Source organism: Tamandua tetradactyla, chromosome 15 (assembly GCF_023851605.1).
Source record: "Tamandua tetradactyla isolate mTamTet1 chromosome 15, mTamTet1.pri, whole genome shotgun sequence".
NCBI lineage: Eukaryota > Metazoa > Chordata > Mammalia > Pilosa > Myrmecophagidae > Tamandua > Tamandua tetradactyla.
The window spans coordinates 86182016-86205864 of record NC_135341.1 but is presented as its reverse complement, the minus strand read 5'-3'; the positions used below and the strand labels follow the sequence as shown (position 1 = coordinate 86205864).

Below are 23849 nucleotides of genomic sequence, written 5' to 3'. Positions count from 1 at the left end.
TGACAGAGGGGCCAGCCTGTCCAGAACATCAGCTAGTTCCATCTCCCTATCCCATATTATTGACAACCCCTTCCAACATGAAAAAGTTAGAATGGGCAGAACCCAAATACCTTAAAAAGTGGGAGAAAGATCAAAGGAGATGGTTGAGTTATACAGAGAAATTAGGGTTTAACAAACGAGTATGATTACTGATACTGATATTTCTTTTAGTCTCGAGTATCTTAGAGCACCTAGGAGTAAAAACCTAAAATGGTGGAATTGTAACCCATACCAAACTCTGAAATCTTTTCTACAACTAATTGTTATGATGTGCTTTGAAATTTATTGCTTTTTTGTATATATATTATTTTTCATAGTAAAAAGAAAAAAAATATTTCTTCTAGTCTCCAGTGTTTTCGAGCAGCTAGAAGGAAAAATCTGAAATAATGGAATGGTAACCCATAACAAACTCCGAAGTCTGTTCTGTAACTACTTGTTGAAGTGTACTTTGAAATTCATTGCTTTTTCTTTTGTTTGTGTGTATGTTATATTTAACAGTAAAAAACGTTTTAAAAAAAGAAATATAATGCAGTATTGAGTACTGAACCTAGTATTGAAGCAGATGCACAGAGACAAGCAGCTGTAGCCATCGTGGCCATGCTCTCTGGGCATCAAGAGACAAAGAAACATGGATAAAGGAAAAGCAGATTCCTAGTAGCCCAGCCCAACAATGTCAGCTTATAAATCATTGGCCAAAAGTATGTCCTGTGGTCAACCCATGTGGGAGGGAGGCTGATAAAGGCTATTTTGATACCTTACCACCTTGAACTTCCCCTGTGAAGAAGCAGAGAATGATGTTGCAAATGCAACAGCATCTGCCTTGTTTAGCTAGCAGATTTCTACAATTTAACATGTTCACACCATATTTTGTATGGTAGAGACTTCATTTTGTTATAACTGTAATTTAGTAGGTCATAAAGTAATCTTGAAAATATTTAAGATTGAACTTTTTATGGTTAGGAGTATTCAGAGTATTTGTGCATAAACTGGAGGGTGGTTGGCCCACTGGCTTGCTGGAGCTGATGATTTTCACTTGAACTGTGTCTGTCATTCTCCTTGACACTCCCTGAAAAACTCAATATTATTGTTTTTCAGGTCAGGACCCTGAAACTCAGAGAGGTTTAGTCACTTGTTCAAGGTCACATAGCTAGTAAGTGTCAGAGCTGCAAATGAGCCCAAGTTAAAAAAAAAAATCCTTGCTCTTTTCATTGTACCACACTACTGCCAGGTTTCTTAGGTGCTTATTTACGCCAGACACTTAGAACCAAATTGTTGTTCTTTTTTTTTTTTTTTTAAACTTTTTTTATTAATTAAAAAAAAATTAACAAACAAAACATTTAAATATCATTCCATTCTACATATACAATCAGTAATCTTAATATCACCACATAGTTGCATATTCATCATTTCTTAGTACATTTGCATCGATTTAGAAAAAGAAATAAAAAGACAACAGAAAAAGAAATAAAATGATAATAGAGAAAAAAAAACTATACGTACCATACCCCTTACCCCTCGCTTTCATTTACCAAATTGTTGTTCTTTTTGAATGTTGTCTTTTTCTTTCTTTGAGTGCCCACTGTCTCATCTTTAAAGCTCCTTAAATTGGCCCTTGGCTTTTCTGTCCTATGGCAGTGCGCATGGTGGTGTCCTCTCTCGTCCAGTCCTATGGACCTTCAGCTTCTTCCATGGGCTCTCTCTCTCTCTCTCTCTCTCTCTCTCTCTCTCTCTCATTCCCAATTTCATTCCCATGTAAAGGACCCCAGGGATAGGATGAAGACTCATCCAGTTCTAGTTGGACTACACCTTAAATTCGTTTGAAGTTATTTTATCAAACAAATTGTTTTCAGTGGGTCCACACCCACAGAAATGGGTTAAGATGAGGAACCTGTTTTCCTGGTGTCCATAGCTTCAAGCTACCACGCAGGCCATGCTCGTGGCAGCACCTTCCCTTCTCCTCTGGGTTCTGTTGACCTCCTGCTTCTGGTTACTCTTGCCTTCTCTTTTTGTGTCCAATTTCCCCTGCTTAAAGAACTTTAGCCATATTGGATATTGGATTAAGGCCCAAGCTCATTCAGTTTGGACACATCTTAACTGATAGCATCTTCAGAGGTCCTGTTTACCAGTGGGTTCATACCTACAGGACCACGGTTGGGCCCTGAGCATGTCTTAGGGGGACATGATTCAATCCCCAGACACTAAGTAAATCCATTGTATTGTTAATACTGTTGCATATGTTGGTGTTCAGATTGCCCCAATTGGCCAACTAGCATCCCCTTTGAGCTCGCTCCTGTGTCCCTTTGACAGCTCCATAATTTTTTTTAGGTACAACAAGATATTCCGGGCTCATTTTGTACATTTCCTGGAATGTACAAAATGAGCCCTGGAATCAGACGTTTCTCCGAGAAGTCCTGGTGTTTCTTTTAGTGCATTGTCTAATGCAACAAAGCCCAGACTCAATCACTTGTTAGCTGAATTGACTTGATCAAATTATTTAACTTGCATAAGGCTGAATTTTATGTAGATAATTGGGATAAAAATGGTACAAATGTGATAGAATTATTATGAATATAATTGACAATTCACTTAAGGAACAATGCATGCCGCAGAGTAGATATGATCTGAATCTTGCTCATTAGTGTTATTGTATTATTATTTTCTTTTTTCTGCCATTTAACAGGATGCTCTTTTAAAGGATTTTTGAAGAGAAAAGTTTTCTTTAATGGCTTTGCAGAATCTTATATAGAATACAGTTTGACATGACGGCAAAAAATGTAAGTATTAGTAAATTTTATAATGTAAATTTAATTTACTGGCATAGACTTGTAATTGTTTTTGTTTATGCAGAGTTTGAAATAGTTAACCTAGAAAAGTGCTATTGAATACAGTAACTAATGAATATGGTAGCATTTTCATAAATTGCCAAGTTACTCCATTTTAACAGCTGCAAAATTGCTTTCTCCAGAAAGTTTTCCACCATCCTCCTTTTTTGGGTACTGTGAAAAATTTGTTTTGATATTTGCTGGAGAGTCACTTGGCTTTATTGAATAAATCACTGTTTTCTTTGGCTTCATTTTTTTCCACTTTGGATTTACTCAGGAAAATGTGTATACTCAGGTATTGTTCAGAAGAAACTTACTATCCGTCCTCCATGAAGGGGTTCCTAAAGGGACTTCTCCTCTAGGTGTCTTGGAGAAGTTTTTCAGTTTTTATTCCTTTGCTTGAGGCTCTCATTTCTGAATTGGCCTACCTTCAAGTTACATTCATATTGTCGCTTTGTATCAATGGATTTTTTTTCCAGTTGTGGTGAAAGATTATACCAGAATGTAAATAGTACACCTATTAGGGAAAAATGATTATAATTACCTTATTATATCTGGATTATTATGGAGGCAACTTTGATAAAGGGAACAGAAACCAGCTTAGGTCGCCTTAAAAAAGGAAGAAATTTATCATTGAATTAACAAGTATGTCTCAAGGAATTAAAGAATAGGGACTTAGTAGGGCCTAAAAGATCTGGGCCCAGAAACTGGAAACCCACCAGGAACTGAAGTAGCACTTGGTGTCCAGCTCTCCTGTCTGTCCTGTGCTCTGTTTTGCTTCTCTCCGCCCGTCATTTTGCAGTTTGCCTCTCCTGCAAGGCAGAGTGCGACCCCTGCCGCCTCTTGGGCTACTTGTCAGGTGACATGTATATAGGGAGATGTGTGAAGGAAGGAAGGAGGCAGATTGGCCCTGCCTTCCTGTGTCAGCCCCAATGGCAAATCCCTTGAGAAGGTGCTCTGGTGTGACTTGAGCCTTATAGCCACTAGTGGTTTGGTCAGTTGTGGCCAGAAGAGGCAAGCATGATATGGTGTGAACTGGCTGCAGGGGCCCTCAGGTGGGTGAGGCAGAGTGAGACAGGGCCCTAGGTGAGTCGAACAGATACTTCAAATGCTGCCCGTTACACTCCTAAAGAATAGAAGACTGCTCTTATATTATCTCTATTTTTTTTCTTTTTGGTTATAATTCAGAACCTTGCTTTTAACATGCATTAGTTGCTATAAGCAGATACAAATTTTGCTTCATTGACATTTCATTGATTTTGTTAGGATAAATGATCACATGTAGTCCTCTTTAAGGTTCTTATATAGATTTCTGCTGTTTATGATTCTCTAACTTTGGGGAATAGGAAGAGTAAACTTTCAGTCTACAGATTGGGAATTTTCTTACAGGATATTACCTGATGTTCTCTCCTTTAGAAAAAGAGGATGTAAAAGTTATCTTGAACAATAAGATGGTTAGCAATTATGTTTTCACTTAAAATGTACATTGAGTCAAATATAACCTTCCTGGTCATATGTACCATTTTCTATATTAAAAGTTGTTTCCCTAAAGTAACATAAAGCAGTTGAACCAATAACAATTGTACTACCACTATTTTGTTTGGATATTTGGGCGAAATTACACATGAGCAATAAATTTCTGGTTCTGACATAGCAGCCTAGCAGGGAGAGGGATAAACGGGGTGACCCTCCTCTGACACCTGAGAGTTAGGGCCAGGGAAGGACAGGGCTGAGACTGGGCTGAGGCATGTGGGAAATAATTGAAATAGATTGTTTTAAACATATTCATCCAGTCCAGTAGCTATTCTGCAATCAATAACATTTTTTTGTGGTTTACATATATTTTTATCAAGATGCTTATTGAAAGGATTATACCAATTTCCAAAGCTATGAGCAATTTATCCCTGCCCTCCCCACAATCTTTCTTCAACAACCATATGTGCCGAACAGTGTTCTAGGTTCTTGAGAGACAGACGGACATGATTCCCGCGTTGGGCTTAGGGCTTATAGTTTAGTGGGGGAAAGGGCAGTAAATAAATGCATAATGCCAGATGATGATAGATGTTAGGAGGAAAAAGAAGAGGAGAAAGGGAGAGAGTGATTTGGGGTGGGGGGCGGGGGGCTATTTCAACAAGGTGTTCAAGAGGCCTCTCCAAGGAGGTGATACTTAGCAGGAGACATGCTCTTGGGCCGCATGTAGAAGGAGCCAGCCATGTGACTATCCAAGGGAAGGACTTGCCAGGTGGATTTAGGAGCAAGTCACCAAGATGACCAGTGTGGAGGGAAGAGAGTGAGCAAGGGAAGAGTTGTAGGACTCAAGCCAGAAGGAAAGCAGGAGCCAGATCACTTGAAGCCTCAGAGGCTGGAGTGAGAGGTGTGTATTTTGCACGTCAGTGAGGAGCCATTGGAGGTTTTGAGGCCAGTTGTATGACCCTACCTGACATATTTTAAAGTTTATTCTAGCAGTTGGGTGGACTGAAAAGGGACAAGAGTACAAGTAGGCAGACCAAACTGATGCTTGTCACAGCAGTTCAGGCGAAATGATGGTGATTTATGCTGGCGTAATAGTATTGGAGATAGAGAAAAGTGGCTGGATGTGGGATATATTTTGAAGGAACAGTCATCAAGACTTACTTGTTTAGTATATAGGCGCAGGGAAGAAGTTAAAGATGAGCTGTTGATATTTGGCTTGTGTAGCTGGGTAAACGGCTGTGCCATTTAACGAGAAGAGGAGCTCTTGGGAAGTGCAGGATTTTGTGGCAAACTCAAGAATTGTGTTTTGAAAATGTTTAAGTTGAGGGACATGTAATTGGAGATTCTGGATAGGTAGCTTGATAAGTGATCTGGAGCTCAGAGGAAAGCTTAGGACTGAAGGTGTAATTTTGGAGTCATTCCACGTTAGATTTATTCTAAAGCAGTGGCTTACGTGAGATTATATAGTGAGTGTATGAATAGAGCATACATGCAGACAAAGATCAGAGCACGGGGCTTCTTCAACATAGAGGTGGGGAAAAGGACAAAGCAGCAAAGGTGACTCAAAAAGAATGGCCAGCAAGAAAGGAAGAAAGCCAACAGATTTATCCTGATTCTCCAGAAGTCAAATGAACTGAGTGTTTTAAGAAGGAAGAATTGATCAGTTGTGTCACATGTTGCTGACAAGTGACTCTTAGATATGGAAGCGATCATCTATTTATCGAGGTATCATTAAAGTTATATTCAAATGTTTATATTTTTAATTTCTTTCTCATTTTGCATTTCTCTTACGAGAACTTTTTTTTTTGGTGAAGTTATCTTTTGTCCTATCTGTGTCCTATTAGACCTTTTTATGGTTGTAAGAGATAGAAATCCTATTCAAAACAAGACAAAGGATGGAATGCATTAACTCATGTAACTGAAAAATCTGAATTCAGATACATCTGGAAATGGGATCAAATGATGATGTCAGGGTTCTGTCTCCCTCTTGCCTTCTCTTGGCTCTCTTTATACCATGGCAGAATGGCCTACATTGACCTTATTAGCTTATCTCAGAAGAGAATAAATGCTATATTTCAGATTTCATGGGGGAGCTTAGGTTAAACCTCCTCGGCCCCCATGCTTCGGCTGCTGTGGAGAAGGAAGTGGGGTACCATAGCAGACAGGCCTGGTCCTGGGTCCCCTTTTCTGCCATGTCCAGCTGAGCTCTCTGTTCGCAGCTGCACCAGCACCGCATGGCAGGTGGTGGGTCTTTTTACCAGGGAAGGTATGTGGAGCTTCACTCTGGAATATGCATTCTACCTTGGATATTATCAAATAGTACCTAGGATGTAGTGATACTCATCTCAGTGTGCTTGTCTAGTATACAATAAAGACTTTGAGATATAACTTGAGGTGAAATGTTTTGCCTCAAAAAATAACCTAGACCAGTAAGTCCGTGAAAAGATACATGACATCATTAGTGATCAGGGGAATGCAAATCAAAACCAGGAGCCACACTTCATACCCGCCAGGATGACTGTTATCCAAGTCACTTAACAAGTGTTGGTGAGAATGTGAAGGAATAGGGGCCTTTGTATATTGCTGGTGGGAATGTAAAATGGTGCAGTCAGTTTGGAAAACAGTCTGTTTGGTTAGTTCCTCAAATGAGTTATATGGCCCAGCAACCCCACATCTAGGAATATACCCAAGAGAGTTGAGAATGCACGCCCACGGAAACTTCCACACAGGTATTTACAGCAGTACTATTCATAATAGCCAAAGAGTAGAAACAACCTGAATAGTCACTAACAGAGGAAAGGATAAATGAAATGTAATATACTCAAGCAATGAAATATTATTTGACAATAAAAAGGAACGAAATACTGACATGCTACAAAACCTAGAAAAGAAGTGAAAGAAGTGAGTCACAAAAGACCACATAATGATGCTGCTCATATGGAAGTCTAGAAAGGAAAATTCAGAGACAGAACGTGGTTTAGGGGTGTTTGGGGCAGGAAGGTGAAGGGAGGGGAGAGAAGCGTAGGAGGCTAGTGAGTGACACATAAAGGGAATGGGGGTTCTTTCTGAGGTGATGAAATGTCTCAAAGTTTATTGTGGTGCTGTTCACACATATCTGTGAATACTAAAAACACTGGGTTATACACTTTAAAAATGAATGAATGATGTGGCATGTGACATGGATCTCAATAAGAAATAATCTCAAGATTATCAGCAAAATTTTTACTAGGAAGACATCTGGTGTATACACCGATCTGTATATATACCAGAATGTATATTAGGTTTTTTGTTTAAAATTAGGTCACACGATTTTGTAACTTACTATTTAGCTTAATCTCTGTGGAGAATGTCTTTTCTTGGCTTGATCTGCTATAGCAATTGTAAATGGCTCTTACGTGGTATCTGTTGTATGGATATTATACCAGTTTCCTAACATTGGCCATTAACTCATTTCCATTTTTTGTACATTTTTATTTTGGTTTGTTTGTCTGATTATTTCCATAAGACACAAATTATAAAATTATAGAGTATATACTTTTTCGGGGACCTTTTCATATTGCTAAATTGTATTTCATAAAGAGCACATCAGGGAGATATCTTATGAAACTTACAATTGGAGGCGGTTTTATGGACCTTAAACCTAAAGCAAGAGCACTGAAGAAGGAAATAAATAAATGGGAGCTCCTCAAAATTAAACACTTTTGTGCATCAAAGAACTTCATCAAGAAAGTAGAAAGACAGCCTACACAATGGGAGACAATATTTGGAAATGACATATCAGATAAAGGTCTAGTATCCAGAATTTATAAAGAGATTGTTCAACTCAACAACAACAAAAAGACAGCCAACCCAATTACAAAATGGGAAAAAGACTTGAACAGACACCTCTCAGAAGAGGAAATACAAATGGCCAAAAGGCACATGAAGAGATGCTCAATGTCCCTGGCCATTAGAGAAATGCAAATCAAAACCACAATGAGATATCATCTCACACCCACCAGAATGGCCATTATCAACAAAACAGAAAATGACAAGTGCTGGAGAGGATGCGGAGAAAGAGGCACACTTATCCACTGTTGGTGGGAATGTCAAATGGTGCAACCACTGTGGAAGGCAGTTTGGCAGTTCCTCAAAAAGCTGAATATAGAATTGCCATACGACCCAGCAATACCATTGCTGGGTATCTACTCAAAGGACTTAAGGGCAAAGACACAAACGGACATTTGCACACCAATGTTTATAGCAGCGTTATTTACAATTGCAAGGAGATGGAAACAGCCAAAATGTCCATCAACAGAAGAGTGGCTAAACAAACTGTGGTATATACATGCGATGAAATATTATGCAGCTTTAAGACAGGATAAACTTATGAAGCATGTAATAACATGGATGGACCTAGAGAACATTATGCTGAGTGAGTCTAGCCAAAAACTAAAGGGCAAATACTGTATGGTCCCACTGATGTGAACGGACATTCGAGAATAAACTTGGAATATGTCATTGGTAACAAAGTCCAGCAGGAGTTAGAAACAGGGTAAGATAATGGGTAATTGGAGCGGAAGGGATACAGACTGTGCAAGAGGACTAGATACAAAAACTCAAAAATGGACAGCACAATAATACCTAATTGTAAAGTAATCATGTTAAAACACTGAATGAAGCTGCATCTGAGCTATAGGTTTTTTTGTTTGTTTGTTTGTTTGTTTTTTGTTTTTGTCTGTCTGGTTGTTTGTTTGTCTTTTTTTTTTTACTATTATTATTACTTTTATTTTTTTTCTCTATATTAACATTCTATATCTTTTTCTGTTGTGTTGCTAGTTCTTCTAAACCGATGCAAATGTACTAAGAAACGATGATCATGCATCTATGTGATGATGTTAAGAATTACTGATTGCATATGTAGAGTGGTATGATTTCTAAATGTTGGGTTAATTTCTTTTTTTCCGTTAATTAATTTAAAAAATAATAATAAATAAATAAATAAATAAAAGAGCACATCAACTTATATACTCACTAGTGGTGTATGTGAGTGCCAGTTCCCTTTATTTATTTTTTAATCTTTACCATCTAAGCAGTGAAAATTCCTTGTACTTATTATTTATTTCCAATATTAGTTAGGCCAGCCTCATTATCTACATGCTTACTGACTGTTTGCATTTTTCCTATGTGAATTGCCTATGTCAGAGTAGAAGTGTTAGAAGTTGCTGCCATTTGAATACCAACCCACACTTGGATACTGCTTAGCCATTAACCAAACATGTTCACATAATTATTTAACTTTTTCTAAGAGTTCTTTCAGTCTTTTGTGCACATATATCATCATCTCCATTTTGGAGTTACTGCGCAAGTCACCTTGCCTGGGAATGGAAGAGCTTAACTTTGAGCACAGAATCCTCTCTGAATCTTGTATTCTTTCTCTTGTGTCAATCAGAAAGAATTGATTCTGAATTTATAATTGCTGAAATTATTATGCTATTTATTGGGGGAAAATCTGTTTTTTATTCAACAGACATTTTGGTAATTGCTCACAGTCTGCAACACATGCTGCTGGTATAATTCCAGATGGAGGACTTTTCTCGGGATGTTATTAATAAAAAGATCTACATGAAATGAGAATTCACTTTTTTCTTGCTCTGTGAAACACTGAAGGATCTTTTTTAGTATGTGGAATAAGGAAAACATAGCTAATATTTCTAAATGCCTTTCTCAGCCAACTCTTTCTACTCTATTATTTACTTTCTGAGTATTTCAACTGTAAGAAGGTTTATGAAACAGATATGCATACATATGTTAAAAATTTAATTAAATCAATTTCAGAAGTATTTAAATGAACTTTAAATACAACCACCTCCCGTTCATCTGTGAGAAGAAAGCACACGGTATTGACTCACAATTGACCTTCATCCTTTTCGAGCACGATTTGGTGGTTCTCAGGGAGCAGGTGCGCTGCTACTTAACAAAACGTTTCCGAGTTCCTCTGCTGCTTCACTGGGCAGGGGTTAGACATGAAGAGCAGGTGTTTAAACACAACAGTGACCCCGTAACTGAACGTTCCACTTTGAATATGTGGTTTTAGATGAAGTTTCTGCTGTTTGTGGTTGTATAAAAACAAAAAATGAAAACTGATACCTTTGAAGTTAGACTAGTACATGTATGAAATGGTTACATTGTATTAAGCATGGAATATAGTAAGGCCAGCCTTCTTAGCTTTCTTTTGGTAGAAATACATTTACAAAATTTTTATTTTCTCTTCTTTTTGTAGCAGAAGAATTAAGGAAAAAGAGACAGGGTCATGTTAGTGAACTTTTTGCATTTACGAATTGACTATTTAGCATTAATATTTTTGAGCAACTCTGAAGATCCATGTGTTCTGGAAATTTGTAATTTTGTTGCAAAAGATTTGCTTTACTGCTAACAATACATATAAGAAACTAGACAAAATCAAGTATCTGCACCATTATCTGCACTGTACCACGAAGCACTTGCTAGATGTCTTCTTCTCAGCCTGTTATTAAAAAAATGATATTAGTTGCAGGTACAGATTTGTATCAGAATTACTTTTTATTTTTTTGGCATAGGTAGGCTCCAGGAATCGAATCCAGGTCTCCAGCATGGCAGGCGAGACTTCTGCCACTGAGCCACCGTTTTATTGCCCCAGAATTACTTTTGATGATGTAAATAACATGAAGAAATATTTCTGGTAACCTATCTTTTGATCAAAAGCAGCAGCCACTAGCTATGTGAATTAATGTTTGAATTACAAATAATAAAATAATTGGCTTTTTTTTTATTAGAGATGTTGTGGGTTTACAGAACAATCATGCAAAAAATACAGGATTCCCATATACCCTCCTGTTATTAAAATCTTTCACTGGTGTTAATGTAAAATTTGTTAAAATTGATAGAAGCCCATTTGATAATACCATTAACTATAACTATAATTATTAATTATAGTCCATGATTTAATTTAGGAGATGCTGTGTGGTACAATTCTGTGGATTGTTAAAGCATTTTTATTCTATCACTATATATGAAACCTAGCATTTACCCTTTTAACCACATTCAGATATATGTTCAGTGCTGTTAATTACATTCAAAATGTTGTGCTGCCATCACCATCATTCATTACCAAAACATTTCCAACATTCCACATAGGAACTCCCTGTTCATTTTCAGCCTTAACTCCATATTCCCTCTCCCCACCCCATCTTCTCTTAACCTATATTCTAGATTCCAATTCTAATAATCTGCTTGTTCTCATTGCTTCATATCAGTGAGATCATATAATATTTGCCCTTTTATGTCTGGCATATTTCACCCAGCGTGATATCATCAAGATTCATCCATGTCGTGGCATGTAGCAGAATGTCTTTTTTTTTTTTTACGGCTGAATAATATTCCATTGTGTGTATAGACCACATTTTGTTTATCCGCTCATGGGTTTATGGACACTTGGGTTGCTTCCATTTTTTGGCAATTGTGCGTAATGTTGCTATAGACATAGGTGGACACGTATCAGTTTGAGTCCCTTCTTTCAAAACTTTGGGGGATATACCTAGTAGTGGGATTGCTGGGTCATACGGTAATTCTACACTTAACTTTCTGAGAAACCGCCAAACTGTCTTCCACAGCAGCGGCACCATTTTACCTGCCACCAGCAGTGAGCGAGTGTTCCTGTTTCTCCATATCCTCTCCAACACTTGTAATTTTCTAATTTTTAATAGTAGCCATTCTCGTGGGTATGAAATGGTATCTCATTGTGATTTTCATTGGAATTTCACTAATTGCTAATGATGTTGAGCACCTTTTCATCCGTTGACACATCTTCTTTAGAGGGAAATCAATTCAAGTCTTCTGCCCATTTTCTAATTGGGCTGTTTGTCTGTTTGTTAAGGTGAAGGATTTTTTTTTTTTTTTATGGTCAAGATGTTAAACCTTTATAGATCCGTGGTTTCTAAATATTTTCTCCAGTTGTGTGGGTAGTTTTTTTCTGAATAAAGTTCTATGAGGTAAAAAGTTTTAAATTTTGATGAAGTGCCATTTACCTGTTTTTTCTTTTGTTGCTTCTGCTTTAGGTATAAAGTCTAAGAAGTCATTGCTTAACATAAGATCCTGAAAATGCTTCCCTAAGTTTTCCTCTAAGAGTTTACTAGTTCTGGCTCTTATATTTAGGTCATTGCTCCAATTTGAGTTGATTTTTATATACGGAGTGAGGTAAGGGTCCTCCTTCCTTCTTTTGCAAATGGAAATCCAGTTTATGAGCATCATTTGTTGAAAATAGTATTTTTTTCCCAATTGAGTGGTCTTTATCCCCTTGTCAAAAATCATTTGGCTATTGATGTGAGAATTGATTTCTGAGCTTTCAGTTTGATTTCTTTGGTCTAAATGTCTGACCTTGTGCCAGAAGTGTGCTGTTTTGATTACTGTGTTGTTGTAATACGTTTTAAGATCACAAAGTGTGAGTCCACCTACTTCATTTTTCTTTTTCAAAGTGACTATTTGGGGCCTCTAATTCTTCCATATAAATTTGATGAATGGCTTTTTTGCTTTTCTATTTCTGCGAAGAGATTGTTGGAATTTTGAATGGGATTGCATTGTATGTGAAAATATCTTTGGGTAGAATCCTAACAATATTTAGTCTTCCTATCCAATGACAGATAATGTCCTATTCCTTTAGGTCTTCTTTGATTTCTCTTAGCAGTGTTTTGTAGTTTTCTGTGTAAAAGTCCTTTACATCTTTGGTTAGTTTATTCCTAATAATTTGATTCTTTTAGTTGGTATTGTGAATGTAACTCTTCTCCTGATTTCTTCTTCCAATTGTTCATTGCTTGTGTGTAGAGACACTGCTGATTTTTACATGTTGATCTTTGCTGAATTCAATTTTTTGCTTTAGTAGCTTTGTTTTAGACTTTTCAGAATTTTCTGTATAAAGGATCATGGCATCTGCAAATAGGGAAAGTTTTTACTTCTTTTTCCTGTCTAATTTCTCTGGCAAGAACTTCCAGTACAATGTTGAATAACAGTAGTGAAAGTGGGCATCCTTATCTTTTCCTGATCTTAGAGGAAAAGCTTACAGTTGTTCACCATTAAGTAGGATGTTAGCTTTGGGGTTTTTTGTATATGCTCTTTATCATGTTGAGGAATTTCCTTCTATTCCTTGTTTTCTAAGTGTTTTTATCAAGAAGCAGTGCTGTATTTTGTCAGATGCCTTTTCTGCATCGATTGAGATGATTATGTGGTTATTTCCTTCATTATATTAGTTGATTTTCATATGTTGAACCACCCTTGTTTAGCAGGGATAAATCCCACTGGATCATGGTATATAATTGTTTTAATGTGCTGTTGGATTCAGTTTGCTAGTATTTTGTTGAGGATATTGGTCTATAATTTTCTTTTTTGTGTGCTGTCTTTATCTGACTTTGGTATGATGGTGATGTTGGCCTCATAGAATGAGTTAGGAAGTGTTTCCTCCTCTTAGTTTTTTTGAAGAGTTTGAGCAGGACTGGTGCTAATTCTTTGTGACATTTTTGGCAAAATTCCTCTGTGAAGCCATCTGGCCCTGGACTTTTCTTTTTGGTGGGTTTTTTTTTGTAAATAGTTTATGCACATACCATATAATCCATCCTAAGTGTACAATCAGTAGCTTTTGGTATAATCACATAGGTATGCATTCATTACTACAGTCAATCTGAGAACATTCTCATTTCTTCCATTAAAAAAAATCCCACATCCCTTATATCCCCCAATTATTGATGTCTAGTTTGGTATAATACCTTTGTTACAGTTAATGAAAGAATATTACAATGTTACTGTTCACTGTAGACCTTAGTTTGCATTAATTGTATTTTCCCCATATACCACCCTATTATTAACACCTTGTAAAAGTGACATACGTTTGTTGTAGTTCACAAACTTTCTCCTGTTTGTATAATTAGCTCCCATCATTGTCCACTCTAGGTTTTCCTAAGTCCCAGTTCTTGTCCTCTAGCTTTCCTCTTGGTGCCATGCATGACCCTAGGCTTCCTCTTTCTACCATACTCACACTCCTCTTGGTTGACTGCACTTAGAGTATTGCGCTACCGTCACTCACGTATGGTGCTATCCATTTCCGTATCGTTACAATCAACCTTATTAAACATTCCGTGCTCCTTAAGCATTGATTGCCCAATCTCTGCCCTCTCTCTATCTCCTGATAATCTATGCTTGTGAATTTAACTCTCAAAGTTTGCTCATAATAGTTAGTTCATATTAGTGCAATCATACAATATTAGTCCTTTTGTTCTGGCTTAGTTCTCTCAACATCATGTCCTTGCAGTCATGTCGTCGGCACGTATCACAACTTCATTCCTTCCTGCTACCACGCCGTATTCCCTTGTGTGTATACACTACAGGTCGCCCTTCCGCTCATCAGTTGGTGGACCCTGGGAATGCCTCCATCACTGGCAGTCACAAATGGTGCTGCCGTGAGCATCCGTGTGCAAATGCTTATTCATGTCCCTGCTTTTGTTCTCTTGTTGGCAGGGTTTTGATTACTGATTCAGTCTCTTTTCTAGTAATTGGTTTGTAGATATCTTCTAGAATCAGTGTAGGTTGTTCATGTGTCCCTAGAAAACTGTCCATTTCATCTAAGTTGTCTAATTTGTTGGCAAACTGTTTTTTCATATTATACTCATAGTCCTTTTTATTTTAGTGGGGTTAGTAGTAATGTCCGCCTTTTCATTTCTGATTTCAGTCATTTGTGTCCTCTGTCTTTTTTTTCCTTTCTAAACTTTTTTTTAATTGTATAGTATAACATATATACAAAGCAAAGAAATAAAAAAGCAATAGTTTTCAAAGCACTCTTCAACAAGTAGTTACAGGACAGATCCCAGAGTTTGTCATGGGCTACCATACCATCCTCTCAGATTTTTCCTTCTAGCTGCTCCGGAATATAGGAGGTTAGAGGGCTTAAATATTTTTTCATCATCACAATTGACTTTTTTTCCTTCTTTTTTTGTGAAAAATAACATATACACAAAAACGCTATAAATTCCAAAGCACAGCTCCACAATTAGTTGTAGAACATATTTCAGACTTTGACATAGGTTATAATTTCACAATTTTAGGTTTTTACTCCAGCTGCTCTAAAATACTGGAGACTAAAAGAGATATCAGTTTAAAATTCAGCATTCATATTCCTCTTTTGTTAAATTCTATCTTCTCTGCATAATTCCACCATCACCTTTGATCATTCCATCCCTCACCTTAGGGGTGTTTGTGCTGTGGCAATTCTAAATTTTTGCTATTGGGAGGGTCTGTCACTAATATGGGGTAGGGAGATGGAACTATTTGATGTTTTGGAGAGGCTGGGCTAGGTTCCAGGACTTATCTGGACCAGGGACCGTATGGAGGTTGTAGGTTTCTGCAGAGTTATTCTAGTGCATGGAACCCTTGTGGAGTCTTATATATTGTCCTACGCATTCTTTAGAATTGGCTGGAATGGTTGGGGGTTGGTAGGTTATGATAGGTAGCAAGGTCTACCTGAAGTTTGCATAAGAGCAACCTCCAGAGTAGCCTCTCGACTGTATTTGAACTCTCTCTGCCACTGATACTTTATTAGTTACACTTCTTTCCCCCCTTTTGGTCAGGATGGAATTGTTGATCCTGGCGGTGCCTGGGAGTCCTCTCTCACAGTGCCAGGGAGACTTTCACCCCTGGATGTCATGTCCCATGTAGGGGGGAGGGCAATGATTTCACTTGCAGAGTTGGGCTTAGAGAGATTGAGGTCATATCTGAGCAACAACAGAGGTCCTCCAGAAGTAACTCTTAGGCATGCCTACAGGTAGTCTAAGCTTCTATGCTACTTACACAAGCTTCACACGAGTAAGCCTCATCATCAAGGGCATGGCCTATTGATTTGGGTGTCCCTAGAGTTTGACACAGTATCAGGGGATTGCCTGATGGTAAGGTTTAATACTTCCACATTTTTCTCCCATCCCTCAGGGGACTTTGCCAATACTTTTTGATTATCTGCTTATAATACTCTAGGGTGTATCCAGGCATTACAATAGTCTATGTAGGATTGAAGAACCTCTTTCTTATTCTGTGCTTCTTGTGTTTCATTTGTTTGAATGAATTATACAGATACATTGAATTAGATTATGCGCTGCAGAAAATTTCAGTTCCAGACCAAATAAACCTTTCTTCCATTGGTCTCAAAGAGTATGTGTAGTCCTAAAATATAGACACTGTCTTCCTTTCCCCTATGTTCTGAACTACTTTAACCCAAACCTGTTCGGCTTTGTTCTTATCTTTAGATATCAGGTTTATATATAAAACAGGCTCTCAAAATCCAGAAATAATCACCCCCACTCCAGACTTAATATGTCTGCTCTAAAAGCTTACAATTTAGGCCCCTGTCTGCTTATAAGCATTTTCTAAAGGTGACCATACCATTGTTGTTCTTTTGTTTCTGGCTTATTTTGTCTCACCAGATGTCCCACATGTTCATTCACATCGTTGCATGCCTCACGACTCTGTTCCTTTTTGTAGCAGCACAACCTTTGTTCACAAGTGTACACCATCGTTCACCAGTCTACTTCTCCGTCAGTGCATCCTTCAGCCACCTGCATTCGTCGGGCATCATGCAGAAGGCCCAAAGTCCACAGTCCATCAGCATTCTCAGTTTTAGATAATGTCATTGTTCCCCAGAGAAACAAAACCAGTAAACACACCCTCGCTAAATAGGAGAACTAAACCTCCTCTTAACTCTTGTCCCTCCCCCCATTATTTACGTCTGCTGTTGCTGTGGTAGTGCTGATAGTTTCCTTTTGAACATGGCTCATTGTGTGCAATAGCAGTTTTCCTCTGTACCCTGGACTTAAACACTCTTTATCCAAGAATCATATCTTTGAAGTAATTCTTGCAAGAACTAATTCATATTTCTAGTGTTACTCAGTGGGACATGTAGGTCTATACAACCCCTTTCAATCTTGTTCATGTTCAATATGGTAATATTACTTCTAGACCCACTAGAGAACCACTTTCACTCCTATCTATTCCCTTACATTGGAGCTCAACCTTATTAGCTAATGGTTCACCCATCTCTAGCTTCTCTGTGTCCCGAAGTCGCCTATATTCTGTATTATAAGCCTCTGGTTATACCTTTAAGCTGTTCATAAAAGTGGAATCATACAGTATCTATCCTTTTGTGTCTGGCTAATTTCACTCAGCATTATGTCTTCAAGGCTCATCCATCTTGTCATGTGCTTCAGGACGTTATTTTGTCTTACTGCTGCCAATATTCCATTGTATGTATATACCACATTTTGTTGATCCACTTATCTGTTGATGGGCATTTGGTTTGTTTCCATCTTTTGGCGATTGTGAATAATGCTGCTATGAACATCGGTATGCAAATGTCTGTGTCGTTGCTTTCAGCTCTTCTGGGTATATACCAAGTAGTTCTATTGCTGGGTCATAGGGCAGCTCGATATTTAGTTTCTTGAGGAACCGTCAAACAGTCTTCCATAGTGGCTGCACCATTATACATTTCCACCAGCAGTGCATAAGTGTCCCAGTTTCTGCACATCCTCTCCTACATTTATGGTTTCCTGTTTGTTTAATAGAGCCATTCTTATAGGTGTGAGGTGGTATCTCATTGTAATCTTTTTTTTTTTTTTACACATAGGCAGGCACCGGGAATCGAACCCAGATCCTCTGGCATGGCAGGCAAGCATTCTTGCCTGCTGAGCCACCGTGGCCCACCCTCATTGTAGTCTTGATCTGCATTCCCCTTATAGCCAATGAAAATGAGCATCTGTTCATTTGCTCGTGAGCCATCTGTATTTGTTTATTCATATCTTTAGCCCATTTTATAATTGGGTTGTTTGTTCTTTTGTTGTTGAATTGTAGGATTTCTTTGTATATACAGGAAATCAAACCTTTGTCTGATTTGTGATTTCCAAGTACTTTCTCCCATTGAGTTGGCTGCCTCTTCACCTTTTTGACAAAGTCTTTTGAGGTGCAGAAGCATTTGATTTTGAGGAGTTCCCATTTATCCTTTTGTTGCTTGTGCTTTGGGTGTAAAGTTTAGGAAGCTACCTCCTATTACTAAGTCTTGAAGATGTTTCCTTACATTTTCTTCTAGAAGCTTTATGGTGCTAGTTCTTATATTTAGGTGTTTGATCTACTTTGAGTTAATGTTTGTGTAGGGTGTAAGATAGGGGTCCTTTCTCATTCTCTTGGCTATTGATATCCAGTTATTCCATGCCCAATTATTGAAAAGACTATTTTGTCCAAGTTCAGAAGATTTGGGGGCATTGACCAAATTCAGTTGACCATAGATTTGGGGGTCTATTTCTGCATTCTCGATTCTGTTGGTCACTGTTTCTATCTTTGTGCCAGTACCATGCTGTTTTGACCACTGTGGCTTTATAATAGGTTTTAAAGTCAGGGAGTGTTAATCCTCCCACTTCATTCTTCTTTTTTAGGATTCTTTTAACTATTCGGGTCTCTTTCCCTTCCAGATGAATTTGGTAGTCAGCTTTTCCAAATCTTCAAAGGGGGTTGTTGGAATTTTGATTGGTACTGTGTGGCATCTGTAGATCAATTTGGGGAGAATTGACATCTTAACTATATTTAGCCTTCCTATCCATGAACAGGTAATTTCTTACCACCTATTTAGATCTCCTTTGATTTCTTTTAGCAGTGTTATATAGTTTTCTGTATACAAGTCCTTTACCTCCCTAGTTAAGTTCATTCCCAAGTACTTGATTCTTTTAGTTGCTATTTTGAATGGAATTTCCTCCTTCACTGACTCGTCAGCAAGGTCATTGTTTGTTTATAGAAATGTTACTGACTTTTGCACATTAATTTTATATCCCGCCACCTTGCTGAATTTGTTGATTAACTCAAATAACTTTGCTGTAGATGTCTCAGGATCTTCCAAGTATAGTATCATGTCCTCTGCAAATAATGAGAGTTTTACATTTTCCTTTCCAATTTTTTTTTTAGATTTTTTTTTATTAATTAAAAAAAGAATTAACAAAACAATTAGAAATCATTCCAATCTACATGTACAATCAGTAATTCTTAATAACATCACATAGTTGCATATTCATCATTTCTTAGTACATTTGCATCGATTTAGAAAAAGAAATAAAAAGACAACAGAATAAGAATTAAAACAATAATAGAAAGAAAAAAAACAAAAAAAACAAAAACAAAAAACCTATACCTCACATGCAGCTTCATTCAGTGTTTTAACATAATTGCATTACAATTGGGTAGTATTGTGCTGTCCATTTCTGAGTTTTTATATCCAGTCCCGTTGTACAGTCTGTATCCCTTCAGCTCCAATTATCCCTTTTTTTTTTTAATTAACGGAAAAAAAGAAATTAACCCAACATTTAGAGATCATACCATTCTACACATGCAATCATTAATTCTTAACATCATCACATAGATGCATGATCATCATTTCTTAGTACATTTGCATTGGTTTAGAAGAACTAGCAACACAACAGAAAAAGATATAGAATGTTAATATAGAGAAAAAATAAAAGTAATAATAGTAAAATCAAAACAAAACAACACAAAACAAAACAAAAACCTATAGCTCAGATGCAGCTTCATTCAGTGTTTTAACATGATTACTTTACAATTAGGTATTATTGTGCTGTCCATTTTTGAGTTTTTGTATCTAGTCCTGTTGCACAGTCTGTATCCCTTCAGCTTCAATTCCCCATTGTCTTACCCTGTTTCTAACTCCTGCTGAACTCTGTTACCAATGACATATTTCAAGTTTATTCTCGAATGTCCGTTCACATCAGTGGGACCATACAGTATTTGTCCTTTAGTTTTTGGCTGGATTCACTCAGCATAATATTCTCTAGGTCTATCCATGTTATTACATGGTTCATAAGTTTATCTTGTCTTAAAGCTGCATAATATTCCATCGTATGTATATACCACAGTTTGTTTAGCCACTCTTCTGTTGATGGAGATTTTGGCTGTTTCCATCTCTTTGCAATTGTAAATAATGCTGCTATAAACATTGGTGTGCAAATGTCCGTTTGTGTCTTTGCCCTTAAGTCCTTTGAGTAGATACCTAGCAATGGTATTGCTGGGTCGTATGGCAATTCTATATTCAGCTTTTTGAGGAAACGCCAAACTGCCTTCCACAGTGGTTGCACCCTTTGACATTCCCACCAACAGTGGATAAGTGTGCCTCTTTCTCCGCATCCTCTCCAGCACTTGTCATTTTCTGTTTTGTTGATAATGGCCATTCTGGTGGGTGTGAGATGATATCTCATTGTGGTTTTGATTTGCATTTCTCTAATGGCCAGGGACATTGAGCATCTCTTCATGTGCCTCTTGGCCATCCGTATTTCCTCTTCTGAGAGGTGTCTGTTCAAGTCTTTTTCCCATTTTGTAATTGGGTTGGCTGTCTTTTTGTTGTTGAGATGAACAATCTCTTTATAAATTCTGGATACTAGACCTTTATCTGATATATCATTTCCAAATATTGTCTCCCATTGTGAAGGCTGTCTTTCTACTTTCTTGATGAAGTTCTTTGATGCACAAAAGTGTTTAATTTTGAGGAGTTCCCATTTATTTATTTCCTTCTTCAGTGCTCTTGCTTTAGGTTTAAGGTCCATAAAACCGCCTCCAGTTGTAAGATCCATAAGATATCTCCCAACATTTTCCTCTAACTGTTTTATGGTCTTAGACCTAATGTTTAGATCTTTGATCCATTTTGAGTTAACTTTTGTATAGGGTGTGAGAGATGGGTCTTCTTTCATTCTTTTGCATATGGATATCCAGTTCTCTAGGCACCATTTATTGAAGAGACTGCTCTGTCCCAGGTGAGTTGGCTTGACTGCCTTATCAAAGATCAAATGTCCATAGATGAGAGGGTCTATATCTGAGCACTCTATTCGATTCCATTGGTCGATATATCTATCTTTATGCCAATACCATGCTGTTTTGACCACTGTGGCTTCATAATATGCCTTAAAGTCAGGCAGCGCGAGACCTCCAGCTTCGTTTTTTTTCCTCAAGATGTTTTTAGCAATTCGGGGCACCCTGCCCTTCCAGATAAATTGGCTTATTGGTTTTTCTATTTCTGAAAAATAAGTTGTTGGGATTTTGATTGGTATTGCATTGAATCTGTAAATCAATTTAGGTAGGATTGACATCTTAACTATATTTAGTCTTCCAATCCATGAACACGGTATGCCCTTCCATCTATTTAGGTCTTCTGTGATTTCTTTTAGCAGTTTTTTGTAGTTTTCTTTATATAGGTTTTTTGTCTCTTTAGTTAAATTTATTCCTAGGTATTTTATTCTTTTAGTTGCAATTGTAAATGGGATTCGTTTCTTGATTTCCCCCTCAGCTTGTTCATTACTAGTGTATAGAAATGCTACAGATTTTTGAATGTTGATCTTGTAACCTGCTACTTTGCTGTACTCATTTATTAGCTCTAGTAGTTTTGTTGTGGATTTTTCCGGGTTTTCGACGTATAGTATCATATCGTCTGCAAACAGTGATAGTTTTACTTCTTCCTTTCCAATTTTGATGCCTTGTATTTCTTTTTCTTGTCTAATTGCTCTGGCTAGAACCTCCAACACAATGTTGAATAATAGTGGTGATAGTGGACATCCTTGTCTTGTTCCTGATCTTAGGGGGAAAGTTTTCAATTTTTCCCCATTGAGGATGATATTAGCTGTGGGTTTTTCATATATTCCCTCTATCATTTTAAGGAAGTTCCCTTGTATTCCTATCTTTTGAAGTGTTTTCAACAGGAAAGGATGTTGAATCTTGTCGAATGCCTTCTCTGCATCAATTGAGATGATCATGTGATTTTTCTGCTTTGATTTGTTGATATGGTGTATTACATTAATTGATTTTCTTATGTTGAACCATCCTTGCATACCTGGGATGAATCCTACTTGGTCATGATGTATAATTCTTTTAATGTGCTGTTGGATACGATTTGCTAGAATTTTATTGAGGATTTTTGCATCTGTATTCATTAGAGAGATTGGTCTGTAGTTTTCTTTTTTTGTAATATCTTTGCCTGGTTTTGGTATGAGGGTGATGTTGGCTTCATAGAATGAATTAGGTAGTTTTCCCTCCACTTCGATTTTTTTGAAGAGTTTGAAGAGAATTGGTACTAATTCTTTCTGGAACGTTTGGTAGAATTCACATGTGAAGCCATCTGGTCCTGGACTTTTCTTTTTAGGAAGCTTTTGAATGACTAATTCAATTTCTTTACTTGTGATTGGTTTGTTGAGGTCATCTATGTCTTCTTGAGTCAAAGTTGGTTGTTCATGTCTTTCCAGGAACCCGTCCATTTCCTCTAAATTGTTGTATTTATTAGCATAAAGTTGTTCATAGTATCCTGTTATTACCTCCTTTATTTCTGTGAGGTCAGTAGTTATGTCTCCTCTTCCATTTCTGATCTTATTTATTTGCATCCTCTCTCTTCTTCTTTTTGTCAATCTTGCTAAGGGCCCATCAATCTTATTGATTTTCTCATAGAACCAACTTCTGGCCTTATTGATTTTCTCTATTGTTTTCATGTTTTCAATTTCATTTATTTGTGCTCTAATCTTTGTTATTTCTTTCCTTTTGCTTGCTTTGGGGTTAGCTTGCTGTTCTTTCTCCAGTTCTTCCAAATGGATAGTTAATTCCTGAATTTTTGCCTTTTCTTCTTTTCTGATATAGGCATTTAGAGCAATAAATTTCCCTCTTAGCACTGCCTTTGCTGCGTCCCATAAGTTTTGATATGTTGTGTTTTCATTTTCATTCGCCTCGAGGTATTTGCTAATTTCCCTTGCAATTTCTTCTTTGACCCAGTCGTTGTTTAGGAGTGTGTTGTTGAGCCTCCACGTATTTGTGAATTTTCTGGCACTCTGCCTATTATTGATTTCCAACATCATTCCTTTATGGTCCGAGAAAGTGTTGTGTAAGATTTCAATCTTTTTAAATTTGTTAAGACTTGCTTTGTGACCCAGCATATGGTCTATCTTTGAGAATGATCCATGAGCACTTGAGAAAAAGGTGTATCCTGCTGTTGTGGGATGTAATGTCCTATAAATGTCTATTAAGTCTAGTTCATTTATAGTAATATTCAGATTCTCTATTTCTTTGTTGATCCTCTGTCTAGATGTTCTGTCCCTTGATGAGAGTGGTGAGTTGAAGTCTCCAACTATTATGGTATATGAGTCTATTTCCCTTTTCAATGTTTGCAGTATATTCCTCACGTATTTTGGGGCATTCTGATTCGGTGCGTAAATATTTATGATTGTTATGTCTTCTTGTTTAATTGTTCCTTTTATTAGTATATAGTGTCCTTCTTTGTCTCTTTTAACTCTTTTACATTTGAAGTCTAATTTGTTGGATATTAGTATAGCCACTCCTGCTCTTTTCTGGTTGTTATTTGCATGAAATATCTTTTCCCAACCTTTCACTTTCAACCTATGTTTATCTTTGGGTCTAAGATGTGTTTCCTGTAGACAGCATATAGAA

General features: G+C 37.2%; 1 protein-coding gene across 5 annotated transcripts in view; it reads left to right on the top strand.

Annotated features, from left to right (window-relative positions):
• TFDP2 (transcription factor Dp-2) overlaps nt 1-23849 on the top strand; it is a 218285-nt gene that overhangs the window by 42425 nt on the left and 152011 nt on the right. For 4 of the 5 annotated variants that reach the window (XM_077130301.1, XM_077130302.1, XM_077130300.1 and 1 more), the window contains exon 2: nt 2720-2813. In XM_077130301.1, coding sequence (XP_076986416.1) covers nt 2799-2813 — 15 coding nt within the window. In that variant the 5' untranslated portion in view covers nt 2720-2798. Of the gene's footprint in view, nt 1-169; nt 1190-2719; nt 2814-23849 lie in introns of those variants that run through there. The other variant, XM_077130299.1, reaches the window with a different exon arrangement.